At 39.2% G+C, this 22,278-nt stretch overlaps 2 protein-coding genes across 5 annotated transcripts in view; one reads left to right on the top strand and one right to left on the bottom strand.

Moving 5' to 3' along the window:
* The window catches only part of pkp4 (plakophilin 4), a 119,128-nt gene extending 100,884 nt beyond the window's left edge, over positions 1 to 18,244 (bottom strand). For 2 of the 3 annotated variants that reach the window (XM_042494706.1, XM_042494708.1), the window contains exon 1: positions 18,077 to 18,244. The gene's annotated coding sequence lies outside the window, so the exon portion shown is untranslated. Of the gene's footprint in view, positions 1 to 3,783; positions 3,863 to 18,076 lie in introns of those variants that run through there. The other variant, XM_042494707.1, reaches the window with a different exon arrangement.
* The window catches only part of LOC121949109 (coiled-coil domain-containing protein 148-like), a 36,772-nt gene continuing 31,887 nt past the window's right edge, over positions 17,394 to 22,278 (top strand). The window contains exons 1-2 of one of the 2 annotated variants that reach the window (XM_042494712.1): positions 17,394 to 17,417; positions 22,060 to 22,148. In XM_042494712.1, the coding sequence (XP_042350646.1) occupies positions 22,094 to 22,148 (55 nt within the window). In that variant the 5' untranslated portion in view covers positions 17,394 to 17,417; positions 22,060 to 22,093. Of the gene's footprint in view, positions 17,418 to 18,353; positions 18,453 to 22,059; positions 22,149 to 22,278 lie in introns of those variants that run through there. The other variant, XM_042494710.1, reaches the window with a different exon arrangement.

The raw sequence follows: 22,278 nt of genomic DNA, 5'->3' as shown, positions 1-22,278 counted from the left end.
CTTTGCAAGGCTGTGGGGAAAAAATGCATGCAAGAGACAAGCCTGCATTTCTGTTGAGAAGGAGAAACACACCTAATTTTAAACATTTTGAAAATCTTTCATCATCAACAGGTTTTTTAATATGCAGAACCTTTTCAAGAAGGTGGGTTAAGGAATGAAAGAAAGAGGGTGTGTTCACGTGGTCAAAAAAAAGCCCACCACCACTGGAAAACTTTGAAAAAATCCTATTATAAAGCAACAAGAGAAATGGCACAAGCAGCTCCAGTTATAAACAACATGTTACGGCACGTTAATCTGAGTATGGACGGCTGTATGTCAGTAAACAGCATAGTGGCTGTTTATCGGAATAAGAGTAAAAATCTGAATATTATGTACAAGTAAACGCAGTCATTGTTATTCTCTGAATCCCTTCTTGTTTACATGAAATCTAAAAAATCAGGTTACTGCAGGAATCCAACAGCAAACAGGTGGCAAAGGTGCATATAAATGCACTGCCTGATGTATTCCTTCATTTCTCACTTGTTATTCAAGAACAGATAAACTGTCATCACCTAAAAAACATGCAGCGTTCCAGTAAATCAAAAGATCTATTGTCTGTCAGTCAGAGGGAGGAAGATTTGTCTTCAGGAGGCTGAGTGATGCGGGTCACAGACATTCAATACAGACAAATGGAAATGAGCTGAGAAATAATTACAAATTAGCCTGAATTTCAATTGCAGGGAGTCTCACGGAAACAGCAGTTCAAACGCTGATTGCTCCGACGTGCTGAGCTAAAAAGGTCCGGGAAATCTACAGCTCAAACAGAGCTAAGAGCTGCTTCAGGAACATACAGCAAGCTGCATCTCTCTTATCTTCTGCTACTCTTTTTTGGAAACAAAATAAGTGATAAGTAACATCAGCACCTTGCTCTTAAAACTCATTTGTAGTTCAATAAACAGAAGCAAACATGGCAATCCATGAAGTGAAATCACACAAATACCATCCTCATAACAGCTACATAATGTACGGAGAGCTAATAAATATTTCACTGAGTATCAAACATCCCATTAGACCTCTAAGCTTCCAGCACATGCACCCTCAGGATGTTTCAAACAAACCTGAAGTGGTCAAACAAAGTGCATGTCTGATATGTATCTAAGCTGTAATAAGGAGTAGGGCTGTACAGAAATTCTTTTTCACTCAAAGCTTCAAAAGAGGTTTTTGACTGAATCTTCAAATGACTGTCAACATATTTTATGACATTGTCAACCTTAAAAAAAAGGATAAATCTTTCAAAAATATCAGTTTAAATAAAGTGTGCAAAAAATACCAGGATTAAACAGAATAGGGCTGCAACTATCAAATACTTTCATTATTGATTCATCTGCCCATTAATTTCTTGACAAATTGTTTTGTCAAGCAAACGTTAGAACATTGTGAAACAGATCATGTGCAAATCCAAGAGCCCGAAACAACGTTAAATGGTATGTTTTATCTGACCAAGTCCAAAAAATCTATTCATTTTATTATCATTTATGACGAAGAAAAGCTAATTCTCAAATCCAAAAAGCAAGAAAACAGCAAATGTTTGCCTTTTGTGCTTCATTGCAGCTTTAAAACAGAATGATTAGACATACCAAAAAAAACCAAAAATTGTGCAGCATTTGAATGTTGATTTGGAATTTGTTAGCATTATGAATGAAGCTACAAACTTTTTGTTGCAGCCCTATGGAGGAGGGCACCCAAAGGCAAGGGCGTGGGAAGGTGGTTAGTAAAAGATCATGTTTTGGCTTAAAATACATGCCTTTGGTGGCACAATCATGGCTGCAAATGCAGCCTAAGTCTCACTTAAAAGCACCTGGTTTTGGTGGCGCAATTGCTGCCGTAAATGCTGCCGATGTCCAACAAAAAACACTAAACTTTTGGTGGCACAGTCACTACGTCTGGAAATGCTCCCTGACAGTTTTATTGTTTGTTGGTCTCAAACAGTGATCTGCAGTTGGCAGCTGTCTTGTCTAAAAGTGTGCACACACATGACCATGGGGCACGGGGAGCTGACTGTGAGTATGTTTACGTGCACCCCGGTTTTTAACCTTATTCTGAAAAAGACAATATTCCTATTAAACTATTTACATGGCTATTTAAAATGAATATTCCACTAAAACTCATGTTTACATTCAGCCAAGCATTCTCCAATTAACATGCCCTAACATGTTTATCATGTAAAAATATGGAAAAGTAGATCAGATGGAGCCGCTTGTCATTTTGCTTCTTTGCATCAAAATAGGAATTTTTTTTAATAGTTTCCCAATGGTGGTGGACTTGTTGTTGGACCATGCAAGCTCAGCCTCCTTCTTTGAAAGGTCAGAATTTTGATATTTGTGCATATCCAAAAACCTGTTGATATCCAAGTCTTTAATAACGTTTAAAAGTAGTTGTGTTTCACCTTCTGACTAGAAATGTGGGATAAGCATGCATCTCTACTCAACAGCTGAGCAAACATGGCAAGTTGGCTGTTTCGAGTTGTGCGACGTATCCATGACAACAAACAGAGCCAACCATAAACAGATGAGAGGCCATGTGTCGCAAACGGCATTAAAAACCCCAGTTGAGACGCATATTCTTAACTGGCTGTATACATGTCAAAGTAACGCTTCTGAAACCCAAATAATATTGGCATATCCCACATCTTTATCACAAAATACTAAACTTTCGAAACTACCTGATTTGGAATATCTAAATGGAATATGCTGTTTACATGACACCAAATTCAGATTATTGTCATATTTGGAATAATAGGGCAATATTGGTGTACAATTAGCTGTAACCATTGTGCAGATTTTCCTCCAAACCAAAGACTAGATTAGACATTAACTGATTAACACAACTCTGACTTGCGAAAGAGGAGCTGATCAGTTGAATCATAGGTGTATTTTTTAATGAAAAACCCACATTCTCCAAGGCCACTGTGGCACATGCTTGCCCCTTGGCACTTATCTAGAGTGACCTAGCAGCATTCTGAAGCATGTGAAAGCTTTGTGGGGAGAAATACAGTCTCATTACTAATCTCTCAGCAGCTACAACTACATCCCTAAAGAACCACAATGCTTAATTGCTTTATTTACCCAGAGCATTGACTTCCTTGAAGAAAACTAACATTTGTGGGCCAGTATAATTTATCAGAATTCACCAAGATGTACAATAAAATATTTCAGCCTCAATAAATCCCCAGAATGAAGACGAAGTTAGAAAAAAACCTTTTGCATCAGCTCAAATATTCAAGACAGCAGCGTTTACAGCAAGTCCCTGAATTCTGAAACTATTTCTGAAATCCCCCTCTGCACACACAGTTGGGCTAAACACATGATTAGAAGTCCCAACTGAAGCCCTGACAAAGTAAATGCTCCAGAGTAACACAAATACAGCAGTACAGCAATAGTCCTGCACATACAGTACTGCATGTCACTGATTAACCTCAACCCTTTGACAATACACTCTTAAGTATCTACACACTGTGTCTTCTTAGTAGGTGCCACATGTGGGAGGATGACGAATCCTCTGTAAGCGCATGATGGACTGGCCGGCAGCAAAAACACAAAAAGTTATTATTAGATCCCTAGATGTTTCACTTTCTGCTGCTCTCAACAGCTGAAAATGCTTTGCTCATATTGACACACCCAGCAGCAAAGGAATTTCTCCTTTCCAGATCAGAAACAGTCTCTCATGTACACACAATCACTCTATCAATCATTACCCTGAACAGGCTACAGAGAGTGATGTTGCCTCCTTTAAATAGACACATACCTGTCCTTCTGTTAATGTGGGATTAAATGACGGCAATATGGAGTGAAGACAATAGTCCTGACAGCATCACGCTACCTTCTCTTCTAAGCGGATGTGCAAAAGAAATCATTCAGACACTGCACCCATGCCTACCTCACACCTTGAACCTCACACTGACAAATGTTGCAATAACCGGAGGCCTATCTGAGCATGTGTATCCACGGGGCAGGGCTTGCCTCTGAGTTAAGGCAGGACACAGTCATCGTACGCCACACGCCTCATGCATACTCCCTGAAGCGCACTTTATCTCTCCAGATATGTTTACTCAAAGGACACAGGGAAGATGGCTGCAGACCAAACGATCCACACTTGCACGGCGTAGCAGCAAAACACCAGACTAACTTTCTGTGAGCGACTTCCTGTAGTGATCATTCACCGTCTACATCATTTCCTCACAACAATACCTCACCTAATGGGGAGCAGAGAGGCTCGACCAGCATCTCATCAGCTGTTTCCAACATGTCACCAGCAGTAATATGTTGTGACAGAAGAGGACATAAATTATTCTGATTGCATGTAAATCCCTTAAATAGAATCCGAGTTTGTGCTAGACAGACGTGCTTCATCCCGTCGCACATTGTTAGACGAATACATTTAACACCCTAATGCCTTCCTGCATACAATTACAACGCAAACACAACAGCAGCAAAGCCTCCCAAGAAGGAATTACAGCATAATGCTCTGTACATCTCCAGAGAAGCCAATGCAGTAAACTCATTTCTTGGGTAGCAGATGTGGCACGAGGCAAATATAACAGGAGATTTTATGCGCTAAGCTAATTGACAAAGTTGAATCAAAGAATTTGATCACGGATTGGGACGCTCATTATTTAACCTCATTTTACAGTTGAGTTCAAAACGTGTTTAATCAATGCTGCAGTTTTATCAACCCTCTGCACACCATTTGCTGTGTCAAGCGTTTTCCCACTGCGAGAATATCAGATGGTCATCAAATGATCATGTTTAGATTTTATGTATGACAGAAATACCGAGATCATCCAAATGGGAAAAATTTGAAATGGTAAATTAGCATAACAAATGCCCTGCAATTGGCAGTGTCCTGGCTCTCACAATGTAAGGTGTCTCTGAAGTGAATAACGGAGCTCACTCAGCACCTTCTATTATGACTGATTACAGCCAGAGATGAACTGCCAACCCAAAAAATAATCGATCACAAAGCTATGAATTGCATGAATTAAGCTTAGCTGACTGCTTCTATATAAAAAGGGCAATTTTGCAGGTTTGTTGTGATGAATTTAGATATAACAGAATGATGGCTTCTACATTTACTGCAATACATACATCTCACTCTGACATATTAATGAAGACTTCATGTGCGCAGGTGACTATGTGAGAAATAATGGTTATTAATGTGACCACCGATCCATTTCAGGTTTGTTCAAGTCTAGTTGTGCTCTCATGTTGGAGCGGTCCTTGAGTTTTCACCCTTCAATAAAGTGATATAGTTACAAACAGCAGGCCATTATTAGATTATTTTTATATGGCTATGACTATAAAATTAAGTGGGCATTAGGGTTGGTTACCAGACTTGGTATTGTTAAAGGGTATTGACCAAATGACAGCAGCACTACCGTGTACCGATTCACGTCAAAACCGATGTCTGTACCTGAGGGCAGGAGGTGGAAGTGCAGAGAAGCCTAGGAGCCAGCAACGGAGCTCCGCAGAGCCACCGAGTTCAATTTCAGACGGGAGGCAGAAGTGCCCTGAAGCCGGGATGCCGGCCAAGAGAAGCTCACAAAAGCAGACAGACAGACAGAGACAGAAGATTAGCTCTATTCGTTATTAGAAAAGAGCAGAGGAGCAAAATTCCATTTTAGTCTACTACGTCACCCGTTCAGTTCACTCAAAAATGTATTTTTTGTTATTACAGAGAAAGTAAAGTACCGAACAAAGAGAGCAGTTGGGTATTGGAACTGAATTCCAGTGCAGTGAGCTAGTGCCAGTCAGTATCTGTTAAAATGTGAATGGTACCCAACCCTATATTTCAATTGCATGGCTTTATTTCACCATGTCAAAAGCATAGTGAAATAGCCACAGTGTAAGGATTTTTGAGTGACTGAGTATGCACACAGGCATCCAATTAATTGACACAAAGGAAAAACCAACATGGAGGATGATACAGAGATTCTGGCCTGGCCTCCATCCATCCATCCATTTTCTTCCACCTATGCGGGGTCGGGTCGCGGGAGAAGCAGCCTAAGCAGGGTAGCCCAGACTTCCCTCTCCTGGCCTGTCTAGCTTAAATCTAAAATCAAGTTTCCGATCTAATGATTGAAGTGAAGCTTGACATGAGTGGCTGTTTGTACATTCTGCATCCAACATTTGGGTATATTGATAAACCAATACAAGGTAAACACTGAGGAAGAAAGGAGAAAATCTGTCAACAGGCATCCCCGTAAGGTGTGTTCTGATTTCTCCTACAACTAATAGATAAAACTCTAAAGACTAGGGCTATCCACACGATAGAAACACTGACAGCCAATCAAAATCCTACTGAAAAAAGGGCATTGCATTCAACATAGCAGATGACACTTCAAGGAGACTCATCGTTGAGTTTGATAAAACAGCCTTTATAAAGATGCTATCAAGAAGAAGGATGGGATGCAATCACCTTAAGAATCAGTGGTGTTGTTATTGTTATTAACAGAGATTAGGAAATGCAACATACTGCAGTGACAGATCATCAATATCCATCTTCCTGACTGTCAACACACCTTAAGCATGCGGCACATGCTTGGCGCCACTGTTTACAGAATGTTATCATTCATCAGTGTCGATGCTTACACTCTTATCGTTATCATTGTGGACGGTGTTTTACTACAAAAAACGATAAACTTACTTTCCCTGAGTAAAATGTATACTACTCTCTACTATTATGACACTGATTATCATTATAAGTATCAATAACAGTAACTGTTCAGCTGTCCCGAGAGTCTTATGTTCGGTGGAAATCATGATAGCATTTCTGCTTGAGGATGTAAAGAAGAAAAGGATGTAAAGTCTAACTGACAAGCTTCATGCTCTATATATGTACAAATACACTCTGGTCTTCTGGCTTTGAGTTTTGGAAAAAATAATTCATTGTATCAGGCTGTACAGGCTCTTTTAGACAACAAGGATAAACTATTGAGATTAAAAGATTCAATTTTGACACACAGTGACTCTGACTTGTGAACTTGGAAAAAAACACTACTGTAGAAAGGAAAGTCATGTTCCAGTCAAGTATTATGAAACCAGCTTAAAGAAGGCAATGGATAAGCAGAGACCTGACTATGTACTTCCTAACAGCTGATTTGCATTGGCACTGCCTGCTCGATGCTCTGTGCTTCTGGGTGGACAGGCAGGGGTCATGGAACAACGTGCTGCTGCCCATCCAAATTTTAGTGCAGCCTCTAATAACTCAAGAAACTGAGATATAGCGATCAATGCATAGCAAACTCCTCCTGCATGAAATGAGCCGCCAAAAGTTCCTAATATACATATTTTCAAGGCGTTTTTGGCACTTAAATCCCACCACTGGCTGTTGCAGATATTTTGCATTATATTGCATTATCATGATATCTCCATCAGAACTGTGTACTTAAAACATGAGGCTTTAGGTAACAAATGGAGTTAAATTGGCTGTCTGCAACCATGTAACTAAAAAGTAGAAATTATATCACATTTTTTGTTGCAAAAATTGTTGCTTTTAGTTTCCAGTTTTTCTAAAGCCTCTTGAAAGTTTGCATAATGGTCTCTGGTACACCTCAAGTCACTGCATCTGAGTCTTTCTCACATTACGTGACCCCAGTTTTATGTTAACAACTTTGCTAATTTAACAGCTCAAACTACAAATGCCACGATGCTAACAACATTTTTATTAAATTAAGCTGGCTGAAATAACCAGAAGAATTCCAACAGGGTATTTACAACTTGTCACTTTTTGGCCTGCAGGTTGGAAAGCGATCTCTCCAAGTCCTGAGAAGAGAAAACCTCATCTATAATTCTGTACACCTCAGGCTGGTTGGGCTGCTGCAGCAGGTGGCCTAGCATCTGCTTAATCTGACCTCCTCAACACAGAGAGAGAAAGAGAAAAATACAAAGCATTTTTCACAAATTCACCTTATAAATAAAACCAAACTTCAATAATTTAACACTAAATTACAGTTACAGGACTACTAATAGCAACATAAATTTTGATTTGGGATCTGTAATTGCCTCACTAACTCAGGAGAGACTCAGCAAACAGATATTTCTCTGTTCAGGAGTGGTTACCATTAGAAAAGCAAGTCCACCTGGACAGCTCACCTTAAGGTAACCTGTGAGGGTAATTTAGCTCGCTAACTTCGGTGCTAGCCCCCTCACTTTAATCATCAGGTGACAAGTGAGACACTGGAGCTTGTCTTGGATCTTAAGGAATTGTAGCATTTTTATTTTCTGAAAAACAGCTAAACTTCACACACTGACTGCACTGCTACAGTTCACTTCATACTCTCTGCTCTGCTCACTGCAGCCTCACTGTCACCTGTGTGTGTGTGTGTGTGTGTATGTGTATGTGCACGCACACACACACACACACACACACACACACACACACACACACACACACACACACACTCATTCTATTTTTCTCGCTCTCTCTCTGTCTCATTATTTACAAGGCCTGGCACTAAAATGAGACACTGAAATCTGCGTTATAATTCGGTCAGGTAAGTACTGGTCGTATAGGAACCGGTGCCATATTGACAACAAGTTTCGGTACCCAACTCTAACCTGATATAAAAGTATCAGTATTAAATTGAAACCATTTCATAACTGGTTAAAAAGTCACTGCAATCGCATTAAATGGCAGACCACTTCTGTTGCCATTGACACTAGAAGTCAGCAGAATATCGGCCTAGACGATTATTGGGGCTGATATTTGTCATTTTGCGGATTATCTGTATCTGTATTTTATTTTTATGATCACCGATAAAATTATTAAAAAGCGCAAAGGAAGTGGCAGCAAGGGGCAAACTTTTACTTTGTAAAATCTCAGGGAGCTATTTTGATTTATTCATTTTTTATTCAAACTTTCAACTGACTTTTTTTTAAGTTGCAGGGAACTTGCTGTATATGATGCTGAAAGTTTCAGTTTTGAAAAAACATTTGCTCAAGGCATTTAAACAAAGTTTTGTGTTGGAGTTTGTTATGTTCCAAATTCTAAATACTGAAAGAAAGTTTTCATTTTTGTTGTAAATGATGGTCTCATTAACTACTAATAATCAGTATCTGTATCAGCCCTGAAAAACCAATATTGGTCAATCCCTAGTTCACACCTGATGTGTACTTTACTGTAGTACACATGAACCACACTGAGACCGCCTTTTCAAGTGGTCGGCCACAGCTCAGCCCACCATGCTCGAATACAGTGCACAGTGTTCACACTAATCAAATCAACTGGACTTGGGGTTAAGTGCACTTGAGTCCTGGCCCGAGTCCCTGATGTGAAAGCCCCTTTAGGTTGATTATTTCAGTGACAATTGCTTACTCCATTCAAAAGAGATTGCTTGAGAAAAGTTAGGCAAGAATGGCCAGGTGCCAAGGACTGTTACTTTGTAATACAGAAATAGATAATTCACACATTCCCTGATGATGTTTAACAATAAAATCGTCTGAATTCAAAATGAACTGAAAGGAAAAGAAGAATGCCTTCAAGATCAAACATACAGGGGTAATTCAACTGACAAGAAACCTTGAAGAACCAAAGTAATAACTGGAGTAAGTGAGATGTGTAAAAAAAAATCACTTCCTACCTAAACCATCAGGACATTGGCATGCAATGAACCATGATGCAGAAAGAGAGGGAATGTAGTTACTTAAATAAATGTCAGATCAGTCAACCAGCACCAGCTGGCCTTTAAAACAATGACTTAGTTCAGGTGAGGAACACTGTGTTGGATATCTTAACTTTTGTAATTTGTTGGCTTAGTTTAAAAAAAATCCTGGGACTCTTACACAGACTGACAAAAAAGCAAATATCTCAGACTGCAGTGTCACTGCGTACTGAAGGGAATGTAGGGTTCCTGTTAGATGGCACCATATGGATAATCTATCAAAGGGGGTTTAATTGAAAAAATAAATCACATCCCACAAGTTGGGTGAAATAAATTCCCCCTTTAGTTGTACTCTGTCATGATTCATGGAGGACGTGTATGACTTTGCAGTTGTGCAGAGGAGCACGAGTTTTTTTATCTGAGGTATTGTCTAGAATTTATATCCTCGGGGTGCAACAGACTACACATGTGGATACTAACATGTTCATCATATAGAGATACTTCTGTAAATCTTATCTTTTAGCCAATGTATGACTAAACTATATGCTGTTTCTTATCCGCCTCTGCTTCTATGTTTGAGTGATGCCTTTTCTGCATCTCTGGGTTTATTTAGGCTGCAACAGGAACTTAAATGATGTGTGAGCACCTGGGAGTGAATGTCCATCCCAAAATAAGTGGTCTTTGGCATTGTTCAGAGCTAGTGGTGCATGCAGAGGAAAGTGCACTTTGGATGCCAGAAAAGCAGTTCTTCCTGAGACGAAAATGAGCCCTTTAACAGGTTGAATGGGTTTGTAAACTGGTAGTTGCATAGTTTCTCTTGTGAAACAAACACTTTAGACATTAGACAGAAAAACGCTGGTTATTCTGGGATATTGCTCTGTCTCTTGGGGTAGATCTGCTAACTAAGCTTTGTTCTAGACAGTGAAGAAAACTTAAAGACCAGTGTCTTGTTGTATCAATTTGTGCACTATTGCCTCAAGGCTACAGGTTTTTAAAGCTTTGATGTCACAATATCAAGTTATGGAGAAAAGAAAAGAGAAAGAATGGAGAAAGAAAAGATACAGTATAAGCTTTGATATCACATGGCCCACACCTGCCTCACAACTCCACGACCAAATGCAAAAAAATGCCATTTTAAATGTCATGTGCTTGAACTGTATTTGTTCATTTCCAATGTCAACAACTCCCCTTCTCAAGAGTTAATTCTACTTTAGCACACTTTTAAATGCCTTGACATTTAAAGAGTGAATCTCCTGCTTCTTAGCAGTTTTATGGAAGCAGGTGAAGCAAACAGGTCCTTCACGTTGTTTCAGCTTTCACTTATAGTCTGGGAACAGGCGAAATGTTCGTGGTCACTTGAATGTAACATGACGTTGGGGAGATGCCTTCACCTTCAGACTAAATCCAGCCACAGAGTGCACTCACATACCACTCAGGGATGATACCTGATCCCACAAACAAGCTATTTGAGTTTTTAAAAAGTCTTTAACAAGAAGCACACAGCACTCATGCTTGTAGCTCATGTGCTGAAACAATAAGTCATAAGTTGATCGGACAATTGACAGAAAATTGTTTGAGTCACTGATCAAGACAAAAATACTAATTATTTGCTGGCACTGATTTTTCTACAAAAATACAATAATGTAATAATTTTATATCATTGAAAATGAACATGTGATTGTAAGACGTTGGCCAAACAAAACATCCCAATTCAAGTTGTCACCTTGGGAAACTGTGCTGGCAATTTTAAACTATGTTCTCACATGTCATAGACTAAATAATCAATTAAACAAAAATAAATGGTACACAAATCAATAACAGAAAAAATCAGTAGATGCAATTCGAGAGCACCCAGGAGCATGTTCTAGGGATGCATGAAATTGGATAATGCCGTCTTTAAACAACAGTATTTATTCAAGTTACTCACCCCAAACTAAATTTTACATTTAAACACTTCATAATACCATTATATTTTACCTTCACCCCAAAACTCATTTTTACTGAATAAAGCTTAAAATCATAATAATGTTACAAGAAGCAAATTCCACTAGCAGTTAGTTACGGCCACCGGCTTCTAACAGCTAACACAACTAGCTTTCTTACTGCCTATTCATCTTGGATTTGTTGCTCACAATGTTAGCATTATCAGGGAAACAATAAGGTGGCATCCCCTGACGCGTCAGTGGTAAGTTTGCTGCATCCTTTCCCCCCGAAGGCGTCCCAGGGAAGAACTCTGGTCATACCAAACACATTTTTATTGCTCCCCAGGTGACGTTAGTCTCAGGCCCTGCTTTTTAGCCTGCGCAAAATTGATGTGACACAACAGGAAAACATTGGCCAACAGTGACTGTCATCTTATTTTCCTAATACCGGCCAATAAAACTGGTGGAGCCTAGTTGCTGCAATACAAACATGTAGGAGTGCCCTCAGTTTAATCAAAAGCTCCATGTGTATGACTTGAGTTATCACAACACTATGGTATTTGACTCAAAATTCACTATTCACATTAAGCGTCACTCCGGGTGGTGACATGTTTTTATGACTATAGAGGCAGCGATGGCGTTTTCAGTGGTGCTTATTTATTATGTCATGCACTCCGCTGGGATGGACTCTGTACCACTCCTCCTTTCACCATCAGTAAAGAGAGAGCTTTCTTTCGCCCAGGGCGATAATGTGAGTAGCACTTTGAAATATTCAACAAGGTATTATGTGCCCTGTTGAGGTAATATTCTGTAGCCACACAGCCTTAGATAGATGGGATTGTTTGAGCAGCGAGCTTGCAGGAAGACTCTACTAGTAAGGCCGCATGTGGAGCACGAAACAGTGGAAAAGCTGTGTCCCTTCGCTGCTGCTGTCCACATAGCAGACACTGACGAGGGGCAGTCTTTCAGACTCAGCATGTCGGGCCCATGGAGGGCTATTTTACTGGACAAAAATCTATTGTGCACCTAATCTCCGAAAGCGCTGACATGCTTTGTGTTCTGTATTATCTTTAGCTGTCCGGGATCCAACCAAAGCATAAAATCTGGGGCTCTTTCAGGAATCTATCTACATATCTAGTTAGATCAACAATCAGCCATGCAGCCGCAGATGTCAAGGCTTACCTACGCAAGCCATTGCAAGACTGAATACAAGCAGTATATTCTTCTTTAATTAGTTTAATTTTTTACAAATTATAGTTAATCATGCCTAATGTAAAAATGCTGCAGAGTCAAAATTAACAGTATGGCAGTTAGGAATCCTCCAGCATATTAATAATTTGTTAAATCTTCACAATTTATTTTAGATATTAAAAAAAGCTTTTTTTTTTAAATAATTGGCCTGCTCATTTATTCCTTCAGTCTCTAGGGTGATAGAACAGAGACAGATTTTAATGTTTCACAATGGAAATTCCCTACTCTGCTACATGTTTTTTTTTTTTCTTGAGGGAGGCAGGAGAGGAAGATTGACTCTCTTGTGGCCACACCATGCAAATATGGAATGGAAAGAAGCTACGATTTGATGAAAAAAGAATCTGACAATGAACTATCATTATCATCTCACATTGAAGCCACACTATAGAAGCTGAGAGACCTTTCCAGAAAAGAAAAATGTACGTATTGAGTATCACTAACACTTTTAAACAAATCTGCATCATTATGCAAACAATCCAATAAAAGATCATTGAAATGAAAGATCATTGAAAAAGTGAAATGAACACATGGACGGGCAATCATAATTCCCACTTGTAAGCCTTAACAGTACATCTGTATCTGTATAAATTCTGCATTTATGTTATGAATACACTGATATCATAAAAGATACATTCAAGGGTTGGTTACAGAGTAAATAAACACTAAAAGCTGACTGCCACTCAGTAAAAGCTCTTTTAAGAGCACTTGATTGAATTGTGCACAAGGGTAGCTGACCTTCTCTTGACTGGCTGAGGGAAGAGGTTGATACTTCAGCACTTTACTTTAAATACATACGGACAGACACAAGGCGAATAACTGTTTTGTTTCCAGGCATTCGAGCTGCGAGGCAAAGACTGGAAAAACTTTCTCTTTCTTAAAAAGGAGGGGGGGGGGGGGGACTTTTTGATCTTAATAGAAAAAAGGCAAATCTGACACGTAACATAGGGGCGAGGGCTTAAGCCTTGATGTCAGGCCAGAATTAGGGGGCGAAAAAAGTACAAGGAGGAGAGGCCCGCCAAAGGGCGCTAAACTATTCAACTGTTGTCAGTTCCCATTAAAAAGATCTCACCATGAAGAACACACAAAAGGCCTTTTGCAACTGTTTGTGTTTTTGCCTACTGGGGCACAAGGTTGTTCCTTGTGCAAACAACACTTTTTATTACATGTAATAGTGCTCGCAATATCAAATACAGAAAGTTTCATGCATCACTATCTGATGGCAGACAACATGGAGCATGACAAATGAAATTGACAACAAGTTGGCACAATGTCTGACCTGCTAAAACCTCTCTCCTTGTGCCAAACACAGTGTCACTGTTTAGAGTACACGCAGTACTCTGAAAAAAAACCCCGAAAAAACAAAACAGAGGGAGCGTCTGACTCTTCAAACCAGCGTCCTGCTGTTCTTTCAATTCCACAGTGAACCACTCTCAATAGCTGTCAGCTGTGTGGCAATGTGTGTCTTGTGCGGTAATGTGAATCACGAGGGGAGCAACCTAGCGATTCCTCTTCAGTGTGTGCATGTGATTGAGCGAGTGTGAGAGAGAGTTCACGTATGATCTCATTTGCCATTATGCATGTCCACTGTTGGCTGTAATAAAAACTTGCACTGTGGCCACATCAGTGATGCAGGCAGATAACCTTTCCACACCTGCATGGCAACTAGGGAGACTTGAAGCGGCGCTTCCAACATCTTTCATGCGATAATAGGGGTAAGATGACCTTTGGTGAATAGCTATCACGACAAAATTAATAACCGCTTCTTCAGTCTATGTGTTTCTTTTCCTGTTATATCCAGACTCTAAAATGACACAGATGGATTCAAAGTGGAACTAGGCACATTTTTAAAATGCATACATTCTATTCCCATGGTCCTAAGACAGTCCAAAAATATTAGTCAACGTGAAAGACTTTCTCCCAAATCCAAAAACCAGAGTTAAAACTTGAATTTGTGATGTCATGGGGTATAAAGTCTGGAGCTGCTCCGTACACAGTGAATTGGGAAAAATGTTACAGATTACACTGAGAGGACCCAGGAGAATGTTCTAGGGATGTATGATATTAGATTTTTGCCGATATCTGATTTGCCGATATTTTCTTACTCATTTTGGCCAATTGTGCTATTGTGGATGCCAACACCAATACATGCACATATGTTTTCCACCTAATTGCAGAGAACATCAAGTCCTTCCAGCAGTGCGATTAAGATATTACGCCTACTCTTACAGTGACGAGTGACTGGCAGATGCAGACATAAAATACAGTGCCTTTCAAAATGTATGTATTCACTTGGCAAAACAATCAAACTACTTTAACCGAGGTTTTGTGTAAATATGCCACATTTCTTTTTATATAATGCAACAAAACTGTAAAATTCCTCCCACTGTAACAGGCTTGGGAGATTCTCTCCTTGAGACAGTCCTGGCAATTGTCAAAACCAGGGCAAATTTAACCTATTTCAACTAACTAAAGTTGCGTATTAAGAGCATCATCATATTGGCCTGTCATATTGTCAGAAATGTTTGTAAAAGACCAATGTGGATTTCAAAGCCACCGATGGCATGCCGATATTATTGTGCACCTCTAGAATGTCCCAAGTATATTTTTTGTTTCATAACTGAGAACACAAAAACAGAATATAGCTCATTTGGGTTTAAAAAAGAAAGCAAACATTATGTACAAAATCAGGCTCCCATTCATTGTCACTGGAGCAGCTCCAGGTTTTAAAGTTGATGACATCACAGGTTTAAGACCTCTAGTTTCTGGCTTTGAGAGAATGTAGCTCATGTTCACAAATATTGATTGAACTTTCTTAGACCACAGAAATAACATGTTGGAATTTTTAATTTAATTGGTGTTTCCCTTTAAGGTAAATGGCAAAGTCTCTATTCCCCATGCTATGACATTTCTCCCACTGAGATTAGAGTGGCATCTCATACAGACTAGTTAATTAGAAATATGATCTGAAGACTGAGCAAAGGGCTTATGTGAGATAGGTATACTATTATGCATTTAAAATTAGACCTATGTATTAAACCAAATTGGGACATGATAATGGGCATGTGCCTCTTTAAAAGGGTATAAATCCTGAGTGAGTTCGACTGGGGTGAAGTCAGGTAATTTAAGAAACTTTTGGTAGATTGGCAAGAAAACTAACTAAAACTGTAAATACTACCCCAAGTGTTACTTTTAGAACTTGTTATGGTTCTCTACTCTGTTTCTTTGAAGAAAAATATGTTGTTAAGTGAAATAATTTTGAAACTCTGGACCTCCAAACATGTCGAGAAAGCCTACTGCACTCCATTGATATGTTCAGGTAAAATGGGACAATCATGTTTGTTTGATTTTTAAATAGTTAAATCCATTTATCCCTTCAGTCATTAGTTCATGAAATCAGTCATGTAACCTGTTGCTATTTACTAAAAAGATTGTCCAACTTTTCTGCCATGCTTTCCTGGTTCTTTCGCCATCTGTTTCCTTGGTGCCATATTGTCTTCAACGGACATGTTTGTACACTTGCATTTGTTTAATAATTTGGCTAATTCTGGACTATTGTGGCTGACATGGACTCACTGCATCATATTCTGTAAGTTACAAAAATACTAAAAATGTCTATAATATGACAGACTGGCACATAATAGCATAAATCATGAATTTATGGCAACTAGTTATCTAAAAACATGCTGGTTTCACTGTAGAAAAATGGGCCATTTTACCTAGATTTTAGGTACATTTTAGTCCATTTAGGTACATTTAGGTACATTTTACCTGAATACATCGAGTACACACTCAAAACCCTTTCTCATAAAAAATTTAGATGTATTGTGAAATTTTGAGTTTATAAGTCAAACATTTAATGAAATGCAAAGTCCTACAACTATTTATGTTGTAGGACCCTTTGGAGATGCACAATATTTTGCTGATATCCGATATGCTGATATAAAAACAGCTCAATTGGCTGATAACGGATATCTATAGATCCATTTTTTATCCCCACTTAATTTTTTATCGTCAAATTTCTTCTGTAGTGGAGTTAACACCATACTATGTATACTCTTATGGTGATGGCCCACCTGCAGATGGAGACGCTTTTCAGTGTATGTAATATTCATTCATTGTGCAAAATAAGAAAAAACATTTACTTAGGATTGATGTTTTGTATCTGTTCACTTTGTCAAAAAAAAAGAAAAAAAAATTAGTTAATCATATCAGTGGAAATCAGCGTGTTGGCCTATTTTGACTTATCATTTTAAAGCCAATATCAATATAATAATAGGCAGGCTGATTTTAGCAGCAGTTCTCTTAATGAGATAATCAAAATGCCAGTGATTTTTTGACTCTTTGCTCTGCCCATCCTAGTTATTTATATAAAAAAGACTGTTTAATGTAAAGGGCATCTGTAATAATGATGCAAAAGCATGTTTGGTGACTGGCTGCTAATATTTTAAGAGCCTAAGATGTAAAACCTTTTTTGTCCCATTTGACCTGATGTCCCACATTACCTGACTTCACCCTTCCTGTCTAATTAATCAGGCTGAAAGAGGGCTGCTCTTGAATGCATTGGGTAATTTGACTACTTCTTTGATAAGCTTCCGGGGCAATAAAAGGTGAGTCCATCTTGTCCTAAAAGACAGGTTATTCTTGCGCAATGCAAAGCAGTGACACATAACATACAGCCACGGGGGCTCGTTAGAAGAAACGCCCCTGCTTAAAATGCAGATTAGGGTCATTAAATATGGCTGAATGTAGCGAGTGAACGTGCGGGGTAAAGGTAAGCTTATCTTGCGGGAGCAGAGTCGGGATCTCCGCCCCACGGCGACCTCGCATTCCTGAGATTCCCACACTCTAAGCTCACCTGCCTTTTCCTTCACCACTTAGCGACACGCTTTCAAGGACAATATCAGAGAAAAGTGAGCATTTTAAGGGCCGAGAAAACTAACGCCGAAACAGTTTTTCTACGTCAGCCAGCGAAGTTTTCATCCCAACGGTTAGGTACCGAGGACGTGAAGGTCCCCCCAAAAGGTGTGCGTTGTTGTCGGTCACAAGATCAAGATTAGCGTAGTATTAGATTCACTCCCGCTGTGAGGAAGCCAAAAGAAGTTTGCCTTGTGCCACACACCAACGAAAAAAACACTTTCTTTACTCAGTGAATTCAAGACTTTCTGAGTCTCCTCCTGCCTCGCGCACAGATGCTTTTATTTTTTTCCTACGTTTTCCCTCAGTTATTCTGCAGTTAGTGAAGGAGCCGAAAAAAGCAATTAAATACCTTGGGAGGACTGTTGTTCCGCTGGCTGAGCTGCGGCTCGGATCTACGTCGGAACGTGTAACTTCATCGGTAAAGTCCCGTCGTTTAGTCCCATGCATGTGGAAGAAGAGTGAAACGCGCCTCCATAGTCGAGAAGAAGAGGGCGACCCTTTCCGCTGCTCCCTGCTTCCACCAGCAGTCCCAGGCAATGCGAGCGTGCATGACGTCAGTGGGAATGTGGGAAAGCGATGCGCACTCCTGATTGGCTGCGAAGGGGGAAGGGGGCGTTACACAGGAGGTTCGCGTTGTTGAATAAACCAATGACGGAAGAGAGGATAGTTCCCTTGGTTACAAATTTTTGTCAACCTATACAGCGTACGGAGAGGAATAACACAAGGTAAGCTAGAGTTTAGTGGGTTAAATGTTCATTTTTCTAACACAGCAAAAACGTGTGTTACATTTATTTACATACAAGGCTCTTTAAAAACTTGCAAGTGCTCCTGTTCATGGTATTTGCCATATATCCATTTGTATGACTTCACTGTAGACCTTGCTAGCGTAAGCTAACTGACAAGGTGATAAAACAACTCCTCCAATATGATATCGCGTCAGCTCAGCTGCCTCAGTTTATGTAGAAGTTTGTTTCCCCAGTAATACTGTTAAACTGGGCTACAGAAGGGATGTAAGTAACTATTAGTATTTCGCTTGTGAATAATGTCTACCACCGTTTCTGTTGTGTTTTGACATGCTTAGTTTGCCCATATTTGTCCATTTTGTGAGGTGCTGTGTCTCTTTGTGGTCATTTTGGATAATTTCTGGTTGTTTTGGTTCTCTATGTAATCATATTCTGTGTCTTTGTGGTCATTTTGTGTCTTTTTTTTGCTGTCTTGTGTCTGTCATTGTTTTGTGTATCTTAATGGTCATTTTGTTTCTCTTTGGGTTTGTTTTGCTCGTTTTTGTAGTTATTTTGTGTCTCTTTAGGGGATTTTTTGCAGTCATGTTGAGTCTTTTCCTGGCCAGTACATGTTAACTTGAGTGACATATTGCAGATGAAGGGCAGTGGGGGCCCCTAACACTTAAGGCCCCTTTGTCTGTAGGTCTGTTCAGTAATTCAACCATGGCTACACTTCAGCTCAACTGCCTATGTGTATGTAGAAGTTTGTGTTTCCGCAGTAATAGTGTTAAACTAGGCTATAGTAGGGCTGTAAGCAACTGTTACTATAATTTCGCTTCTGAAAAATGCCTATCACCATTTCTGTTGTTGTTTGACGTGCTTAATTTTTCCATACAGCAATTAAATATTCAAAGGTACACCTTTTAGTTTACTGTCATAGAAAATGCAAAAAAACCCCCCCACAACTTATGCTTTTCACTATGTTGAGATCAAGAAAGTCAAAACTGTCTGACAAAATTGTAATCAGAAGTGGTCAAAAAATCGAGCTGGTATCTACTTTTAGATACCTTGGGCTTTTAACTGATGACCATTTGTCTTTTAAGGCGCATACATAGCATGTTGTTAAATAAGTTGAAGGTTTTACTTGGCGTTTATTTCAGAAACAAGTATTGCTTTTCTTTTTTTTTGTGTGAAATGTTAATTGGTGGAGTCAATCTTTTTATCTGTCATTGATTATGGATTAATTATAATTATAATTGATTATTGATTGATTATTATTATGGTGTGTTGTATAGGAATGCCCCTGCTCACTGTCTTCAAATGCTGGATAGCGTTACATGGGGCTCTGAGATTCATTGCTAACTGTGGATCTTGCACTCACCAATGTGTCTTGTACTCAAAAGGGAAGTGGCCTGCTTTATGTATATGCAGCCTCAGTCACTGGCGTGTTTGTATTTACAAAGCAGTTGTTGATAAAATTCATACTTACTTATTTTCCCTTTTGTACAAGAAATATTAGAATCATAATCTCCATTTGCAGGACTTTTTTCATCTTTTTGTGCCCACAGTCAGAACTGAATTTGGGGGGGGCAAGCTTTTAGTATCTCTGCACCTACAGTGTGGAATAATCAACAAAATGATCTTAAGCTTCAACACATGGTGACCTTGAATACGTTTAAAACATGGTGAAATCCATTGAGTCCAGGCTGTCTGTGTGCAACTCTTTTATCTGATTGTTCTATGTTACTCAAATCTATGTGCTTTTATGTGAATTTTATTTGTTGTTGAAACACTGTGTTGCTGCTATTCTTGGCCAGGTCTCCCTTGTAAAAGAGATCTTCGATCTCAATGGGACAAACCTGGTTAAATAAAGGCTAAATAATTTTTAAAATAGAGGACAAGCAAATCTATTCACATTTGAAAAGTTGCCACCAAGGAATTTGGGCAAGCTCTCGTCCCTCTTAAAGGTTCAGTGTGAATAATTCAGGGGGATGTATTGGTAGAAATAGAATATAGTAAGTATATTTTCTTTAGTGAAAATGACAATCATTGTGTTTTTGTTACCTTATAATAACCATATTGCACTGCCTTTTTTCTACAGAAGTCCAAAATGAACAAAGCACTTGCATTTTCCTGTTGGCCACTGCAGTTAGCTGCCCCTCCATGATGAGCCTAATAGTGTCGAGAAACACTGTTTGTAGTATGAAACTGCTTTATTCAGTGTTTTTACTGGTTTTAATCACCTGGTCCATTTGTTTTGGAGAGGAAGAGATCTCTGTGGATAATTTGGCTCCTGGCTAAAATCTCCTGAACAAAGAACACTGAATGAATCCTAACTGGGATTTCACGCTTGGCACACAGGAAAAGTTGATTGCAATCTGCAGTCATCACAGCTAGATGCCACTAAATCCTACACACTGATCCTTAAAGGACCAATTAAATTTCATTTTTTAAACTTTGTTTATAAAATTACCAATAAATCTACTTTACCTTACCTTACCTTAAAGTATGGGCAATCATCCCAAGAAAATCAGCAGCTAATGTTGGGCTATATCATGGTTGGATTATGAGTCAATGGCTCCCTGGGCCCAAATATGTAAAAGGCCTCACCACATCTCCTACATATAGGCATAAGACACAGACATTGTGGTGGTTTTGCCTCTTTTTTTTTTTTTACTGTCTTTTATCTTTGTCGTCTCTATGCATTTCTTTGTAGTACCATGTCTCTTTGTGGTCATTTTGTGTCTTTTTTGTTGTCTCATGTCTCTCTATTATCATTTTGTGTCCCTTAGTAGTCATTTTGTTTCTCTTTGGGTTTGTTTTGCTCATTTTTTTAGTTATTTTTTTGTCTCTTTAGAGTTTCTTTGCAGTCATTTTGAGTCTCTTCCTGGTCGGTATGTGTTAACTTGAGTGACATATTGCAGGTGAAGGCCAGTGGGGCCCCCTGACAATTTAGTCCCCTTGGCCTGTGGCCGGTGGGCCTGTTCAGTAATCCAACTATGGCTACCGTTATACTCTCAATCCTTACCTTTGGTGTTACCTTGTCATTCAGCGTTAATATGTGAAAGGCGATAATTTACCTCTGCATTTCAAAAAAGAGGCCTAATTGTCCATAATGCATTCAGACCAGAGTGTCAGTTTTCATTTCTCTCAGAGATAAAATCCACTCATGCTGATTCCACACCAACCTTTTGCATATTGCACTTTTTAACTGACACAATGCCAGTGAAGCTACAATTTTTCAAAGCTTAATCCGCAACAGAGACATAGAGATGTTCCAGCAGCATATCTGATCACACCGGATGAACCATCTGTCTTCTCACAAAAATGAAAACTTGTGAGAGCCGACTGGTTTTCCAGCAATGTCATGTAGACCTTGATGGTAAAGTTGCTTTTGATGGGCTTTATTGCTTTTGGCTTGTAGCTTCCTGTTAATCTTTTGAATGACCCTACTAAAGTCAGGTACTTGTGCAGGTGCAATGTTGTCTGTTATCAGACTTTTTTACACAACCTCTGTATTTTTTACATGAAGTGATTTGGATTTAATATGATTTCACTTCAATATCAAAGTATTTTCACATAGATACTCATTTATGTCTTTATTTTGCAGGCACTGGAGAGCACACAGCTAGAGCTCAGCAGTGATGAATGGAAGGGATCTGCAAACGTTCGTTACAAACTACAGACCAGAAGATCTGGGTAAGTCAGCAGAGGCTGGGTCTGAAACCTTGCTGACCTGTGACATGGTGGCTCATTGATCTGTTGAACAGATTTGACCTGAAGTCCCAATGTTGTCTCCTCGGGTACTGTCACGGGTCGTTGATGCTTT

Source organism: Plectropomus leopardus, chromosome 10 (genome assembly GCF_008729295.1).
Source record: "Plectropomus leopardus isolate mb chromosome 10, YSFRI_Pleo_2.0, whole genome shotgun sequence".
Taxonomy (NCBI): Eukaryota; Metazoa; Chordata; class Actinopteri; order Perciformes; family Serranidae; genus Plectropomus; species Plectropomus leopardus.
The sequence above is the reverse complement of the archived record's forward strand: the minus strand, read 5'-3'. Positions and strand labels throughout refer to the sequence as shown.